Source organism: Notothenia rossii (genome assembly GCF_949606895.1).
Source record: "Notothenia rossii genome assembly, contig: scaffold_23, whole genome shotgun sequence".
NCBI classification, from domain to species: Eukaryota; Metazoa; Chordata; class Actinopteri; order Perciformes; family Nototheniidae; genus Notothenia; species Notothenia rossii.
Window position 1 is genome coordinate 2,013,738 of NW_027639856.1, and position 6,775 is coordinate 2,020,512.

At 47.0% G+C, this 6,775-nt stretch overlaps 1 protein-coding gene across 1 annotated transcript; it reads right to left on the reverse strand.

Annotated features, from left to right (window-relative positions):
- Window positions 1-4,644: 4,644 nt before the first annotated feature.
- On the reverse strand, window positions 4,645-6,369 carry LOC307027327 (piggyBac transposable element-derived protein 3-like). The gene is made up of 2 exons (XM_079695554.1): window positions 5,811-6,369; window positions 4,645-5,659 (listed from the first exon to the last, which is right to left on the reverse strand). Exons 1-2 carry the CDS (start codon window positions 6,361-6,363, stop codon window positions 4,929-4,931), a joined length of 1,284 nt encoding a protein of 427 aa, XP_079551680.1. The 5' UTR covers window positions 6,364-6,369; the 3' UTR covers window positions 4,645-4,928.
- Between the last annotated feature and the right edge of the window lie 406 nt (window positions 6,370-6,775).

The window sequence follows — 6,775 nt, forward strand, 5'->3', positions numbered from 1 at the left end:
GTGAAGACTGTCATGCGGTCGGACAAAGCCTCCGGTAGTGAGACCCCTCTCAAGTCTGTGATGCGGTCCCCAGAAGCCTCCGGAAGCAAGACCCCAGTGAAGACTGTCATGTGGTCCCCAGAAGCCTCCGGTAGTGAGACCCCAGTGAAGACTGTCATGCGGTCCATAGAAGCCTCTGCGAGTGAGATCCCTCTCAAGTCTGTGATGCGTTCCCCAGAAGCCTCCGGAAGCAAGACCCCAGTGAAGACTGTCATGTGGTCCCCAGAAGCCTCCTGTAGTGAGACCCCTGTATGCCAGAAGACCTGTGCGTCTGTCTCCAATAAGCTGAAAGCTAATCTGGCTAAGGACTGGCCCTCTTCCCAAAATCAATGGTGCACTGGGAAGGGACTGCGGAATACCATGCGTGAAATCACGTTGCCTAAAAGCATGGAGACGTACATTCAGACATACAGAGGTCATTGTGAGGGTCTTGCACCGACAGTAAAACGGAAAGAGAATTGTATGTCCAATGTCAGCCGGATAAAGAACTTCCTAGTATTCATGGCCCATGGTTTTGACCGGCTGTCAGACTGGCTGTTTCTAAAAGACACAAAGAGGGTCCGTGGCTGGAGCAAGTATATTTCAGAGTCGGGCCGGACAGTCACAACATCGCTGTTGTTCCTGAAGACTGTGAACCATTTCCTGAGGTACTTGTCTGCATCAAAGCTCCGGGGGTGCAGGCTCACCCAGTCTGATATGACCAACATCATCAGAGAGGTGAAAGCCAACATTAACGATTTGAAAAAGTCTGTCACTCTCCACCAGTTTAAGGTGAAGAGGGACAAGCTGGATCGTCTGCCGAGCCAGGCGGAGCTTCTCGCCGCCATGGCGGCCGCTGAGAAGCGCATCCCTGATCTCCTTGACCTGATGGCTAGCAATCCGACCTCAATCACCCAGTACCTGCTATATGGCTATCTAACCCTCCATTGGAGCCTCCTGTATGGCCACCGTCCGGGTGTGTATGCAAACATGACCAACACGGAGGTCTTTGAGGCGGACAGAAGGGGCACTGCTGAGGGCTACATCATCCACGTGCAGGATCACAAGACTGCCAAGACATTTGGTGAAGCACAGCTGGTGCTTACAATAAAGGAGTTTAGCTGGGTCATGCGGTGGATGGGGATAAAAGAGGGCTTGTCGGGTCCTCAGAATGAATTCTTCCTTTTCACATCGGGGAAGCAGGCCTCCAAGAACCTGAACGCTCACTTGAAGAGGGCTTGGGCTGATGCTGGGCTAGAAACAGCCGTCACCTTCACCATCTTGCGCACTGCCCTGGCTGACAATATCAAGCATCACCAAGATCCAGAAAGCAGGTCGATTCTGGCTAGGTTTATGTGCCACGACGTAAGCACTGCAGACCGGTTCTACGCGAATACGCCTGGAATAAAGGAGGCATTGAAGATCCGCTCCATGTTCAGGGCGGCGGCAGCAGCTGCAGCAGCATCATCATCAGAAGGAGGTCTACCACCGTCAGCTACCTCCGAAGAGGATTCAGGGGCGGAGAGCAGCGATACCTCTTCTTCAGGACCGATTGGTACTCCTGATGAGGGGAAAGGGGCCGTGGACTCAACCTTTTTTCCCCGGTGCACTGTACAAGTTAGACGGCTAATATGGCCCCCAGGCCCCTGTTAATCATGTTGTTATTATATTTATTTTGTATACTGTTTTTGTAAAAGTGGTGTGATAATTAAATAAAAAATAAAAAAAAAACATTAGTATAACCTTGAAGGTTCCCAGGGGCAAATACAGTGCCTGTCATTTTGCAGGATATAATTTAACATGGAACCTCTCCCAGGGGCAAATACAGTGCCAGGTGTCAGACTATTTAAACAATGTTTACCCAGGATTCCGACACCTTCCCTGGCTTGTAAAATGCGGTGATGCGCCCTGGAGGTATCAGACTATTTTAAACAACTTTTCCCCGCCTTTCAAACACTTGTTCCTGGCTTATAGCCTGTCATTTTGCAGGATATAATTTAACATGGAACCTCTCCCAGGGGCAACTACAGTGCCAGGTGTCAGACTATTTAAACAATGTTTACCCAGGATTCCGACACCTTCCCTGGCTTGTAAAATGCGGTGATGCGCCCTGGAGGTATCAGACTATTTTAAACAACTTTTCCCCGCCTTTCAAACACTTGTTCCTGGCTTATAGCCTGTCATTTTGCAGGATATAATTTAACATGGAACCTCTCCCAGGGGCAAATACAGTGCCAGGTGTCAGACTATTTAAACAATGTTTACCCAGGATTCCGACACCTTCCCTGGCTTGTAAAATGCGGTGATGCGCCCTGGAGGTATCAGACTATTTTAAACAACTTTTCCCCACCTTTCAAACACTTGTTCCTGGCTTATAGCCTGTCATTTTGCAGGATATAATTTAACATGGAACCTCTCCCAGGGGCAAATACAGTGCCAGGTGTCAGACTATTTAAACAATGTTTACCCAGGATTCCGACACCTTCCCTGGCTTGTAAAATGCGGTGATGCGCCCTGGAGGTATCAGACTATTTTAAACAACTTTTCCCCGCCTTTCAAACACTTGTTCCTGGCTTATAGCCTGTCATTTTGCAGGATATAATTTAACATGGAACCTCTCCCAGGGGCAAATACAGTGCCAGGTGTCAGACTATTTAAACAATGTTTACCCAGGATTCCGACACCTTCCCTGGCTTGTAAAATGCGGTGATGCGCCCTGGAGGTATCAGACTATTTTAAACAACTTTTCCCCGCCTTTCAAACACTTGTTCCTGGCTTATAGCCTGTCATTTTGCAGGATATAATTTAACATGGAACCTCTCCCAGGGGCAAATACAGTGCCAGGTGTCAGACTATTTAAACAATGTTTACCCAGGATTCCGACACCTTCCCTGGCTTGTAAAATGCGGTGATGCGCCCTGGAGGTATCAGACTATTTTAAACAACTTTTCCCCGCCTTTCAAACACTTGTTCCTGGCTTATAGCCTGTCATTTTGCAGGATATAATTTAACATGGAACCTCTCCCAGGGGCAAATACAGTGCCAGGTGTCAGACTATTTAAACAATGTTTACCCAGGATTCCGACACCTTCCCTGGCTTGTAAAATGCGGTGATGCGCCCTGGAGGTATCAGACTATTTTAAACAACTTTTCCCCACCTTTCAAACACTTGTTCCTGGCTTATAGCCTGTCATTTTGCAGGATATAATTTAACATGGAACCTCTCCCAGGGGCAAATACAGTGCAAGGTGTCAGACTATTTAAACAATGTTTACCCAGGATTCCGACACCTTCCCTGGCTTGTAAAATGCGGTGATGCGCCCTGGAGGTATCAGACTATTTTAAACAACTTTTCCCCGCCTTTCAAACACTTGTTCCTGGCTTATAGCCTGTCATTTTGCAGGATATAATTTAACATGGAACCTCTCCCAGGGGCAAATACAGTGCCAGGTGTCAGACTATTTAAACAATGTTTACCCAGGATTCCGACACCTTCCCTGGCTTGTAAAATGCGGTGATGCGCCCTGGAGGTATCAGACTATTTTAAACAACTTTTCCCCGCCTTTCAAACACTTGTTCCTGGCTTATAGCCTGTCATTTTGCAGGATATAATTTAACATGGAACCTCTCCCAGGGGCAAATACAGTGCCAGGTGTCAGACTATTTAAACAATGTTTACCCAGGATTCCGACACCTTCCCTGGCTTGTAAAATGCGGTGATGCGCCCTGGAGGTATCAGACTATTTTAACCCATAAGAACCTGGACCAATTTCTGGCTCAATAAAAATTAGTGGGAGCATAACACAGGTTGAATAGAGCACATAGAACACATGTCTAAAAAAAAAATCTAAATTCCACCACCAGATGACAGAGATCTGAAAAGTGACATCAGTGTCACTGCAGTCTTATTTGATTGTTAAATTAAATTATTAAATGTACAGTGTTTTCTGACATTTCTGACATTCCTGAGCACATTCCATTAACTCTGAAGCTTCCAAAGATGTTACCATAGGCATATTATGTATGGTTGGAAAGCTGAGAAGGAATGGAATCCATTTCAGATGACTTAGTCATGGTCAAACCATCTCAGAAAGAGCACAGAGAGAGAAAGGAGTATTTGCATTTTCCGATTGCCCCCAAAAGGGCCCGCATGCCATTATTGACCCCAAAAGTGCCCCCACCAAACATCTCTACACCTAGGCATGCCATATGTTTTTTAACATCTACATTTCCCAAGGAACAATTATATCAAGTCCATTCCCCAAGGTCCATAAGACCTTCCCAGAAGGAGTTATCATCAAATAAAGGTCAAGTGTTGTCGCCAGAGCACCACACCTGCAGCAAGGGACTGATCATTAGTGCTCACCTGACTCACCTGTGTTGATAACGCAATTGCACTCTATTCAAAGACCATGTCCATGTCCCACACTGTCCTCAAGAGACAATACAATATGTATTATATCTATTATATGTAATATGCCATGTATTACTAGTGTAGAACAAGTGCCATTCATTCATTTTTCACACCAGGTGTCTGACATTTCAAACTGGACCAGGTGAGAGGTGGATCTTTGTCTGTTAGGTCAATGTCAATCTTCATTTGTCTAAAATTAATCAGACTGAGAATGTAGCTGACTTTTTATTTTTATCAACATCCAATGCCACTTGAATAATAAAAAAAACAATGTCCGGCTAGAAATTATTTCAGATCAACAGCAGGAAAAGTACAATCTGAACAATAGAAAACATGTTGCCTGGTAGATTTGGAACCATTTGGAACACGTGAAACAGAGTGTCAATAATCACCAGGAATATTTTTAATTCCACAACACCTAAATCTCAACAACTTCCCGTTCCTCTTCTCCTCCCAGTCATCCTACACTATCCTTTCCAAGCCTACTGCTGGCTGTTTAGAAATGGTAGCCTTTGAAGCAGTTTCTCTCTTCTGTGAAGCAGAGACGCACGTCGCATTTCTCACACAGGGTGGTGGTTGCATTTGTTTTGCAGACTGTGCAGCGGCCACGCTTGGTAGATTTCACGGGCCAGTGTCCAAAGTGGTCCTTACGGACATCATCAGGAACTCCAACACGGACTCTCTTTCTCGTGGGAGGTGCTGAAGGAGATGGAGTGTTCATGTCAAGTGATGGGCGCCCCCTTCTTGCCTGGATGAGGATGAGGCAAGTTGCCACCTCTGCCTGGAATCTTCTTAGATTCAGTGCTCTCTCACCGATCAGCTTGCAGTCGTTCTTGTAGATCAGCCACGCGTTGACCAGGGCTACCATGATGGTGTGCCAGAAGAGGTAGATGTACCATCTCCGTGATCTCATGTGGTATTTGTACCGGAGAAGGCATCTATCCATGAGATCCACCCCCCCCATGAAGGTGTTGTACTCTTTGACGACATTGGGCCGGATGACGTCAAGGAATGCCTTCTGGGGTTTGCTCCAGCGCCTAGCTTTGTCTTGTGGTTCCACTGCTGTTTGAGAGGAGATCAAGGTGACAGGTCTGTTGTCATGCCACTTTACTATGGCCATGGACCCCTCTTTCTCCACCCGGCAATCGAAAGATCCTCTGCCTCTCTTGGCAAGACTCTTGTCATCCTCAAGCTGACATCCAGCCAGGCGATTGCTGCGGACTGTTCCTGTAATACATAAAGAATAAGACAAGATGAGTCAAAACTAGAAACAAAGGAGAATGAGACCATAGGTATGTTGTTATTACCTGTGTGTGTGTGTGTGTGTGTGTGTTTGTGTGTGTGTGCGTGTATGTATGTGTGTGTGTGTGTGTGTTACCTGTGTAGAAGATCTGCCGCTGACGAAGCTCTCGCACCAGTGCGGCTGAAGAGAAGAGGTTGTCGGCGAACACTTTGTAGTTCTGGCCTGATGGAAGAGTTTCACACAACTTGACGACCACATCTCCTCCCATTCCAAGTGTGGTTCTTTTCCCAGTGCCACCTTCATAGACCTGGAAATCACATAGGTTTCCGTCGGATGAGCAACGGGCCCAGATCTTGAATCCCCAGGGGTGGGGTTTGCCCTTCACATATTGCCTGATGGGGCAGCGCGTTCCTCTGAACGAGACCATCTGTTCATCGATGGAGTTGTGCTCCATCGGGGTGATCTGGAGACATTGTTTGCGGAACATGTCAAGCCATGGACGGATCTTCCAGCACTTATCCCCTTTTTGCCTGTTGGATGGAGCCTCGTTGTCGGTGAAGTGGAGAGATGTGAGGAGGGTCTGGAAACGGTCGCGTGACATGTTGTCAGCGACCATGCCAATCCTTGTGTCGTTTTCCCAGTAGACACGGTTTCCTGGAAGCTGGCAAAGTCCCATGCGCAGGTACATGCCGATTAGGATTTACAGCTCCTTTACTGTGGTCTGCACGTTCTTGTGGGTGGCAGAGGTTTGAACGCTGTAGAGGTTGGTTTGCTCCATCATTGCCACAAGCATCTCATCTGTAATGAACCTCCTGAAGTACTGCAGGGGAGTGGGGAGCTCATCTGGAGGTTGGACCCTCTCTCCTTTGAAGGTGTGGTCTGGTGTTTCAAAAGCTTTTTTTCGCCATAAGAATCTTTCTTGGCCAGTAGAACGGTGGGATGCTGCAGTCGGAGGTTCTTCATTAGGAGGTTCTTCTCCCTCTGGTTGAGGTGGTTCCTCTTCCCCTATGTCGCTTTCCGACTCATATGGCTCCTCCTGATAATCAGGATCTAAGACAGGATCATCAAATTCATCCTCATCTTCATCCTCACCACCTAAT

What these genes read in the sequence shown, in the direction of transcription:
- LOC307027327 (XM_079695554.1), bottom strand. Translation starts at nt 6,363, where the DNA reads ATGTACCTGCGCATGGGACTTTGCCAGCTTCCAGGAAACCGTGTCTAC. An exon ending in GCGGCAGATCTTCTACACAG is followed by an intron (nt 5,660 to 5,810) that starts GTAACACACACA and finishes TATGTATTACAG; the next exon opens with GAACAGTCCGCAGCAATCGC.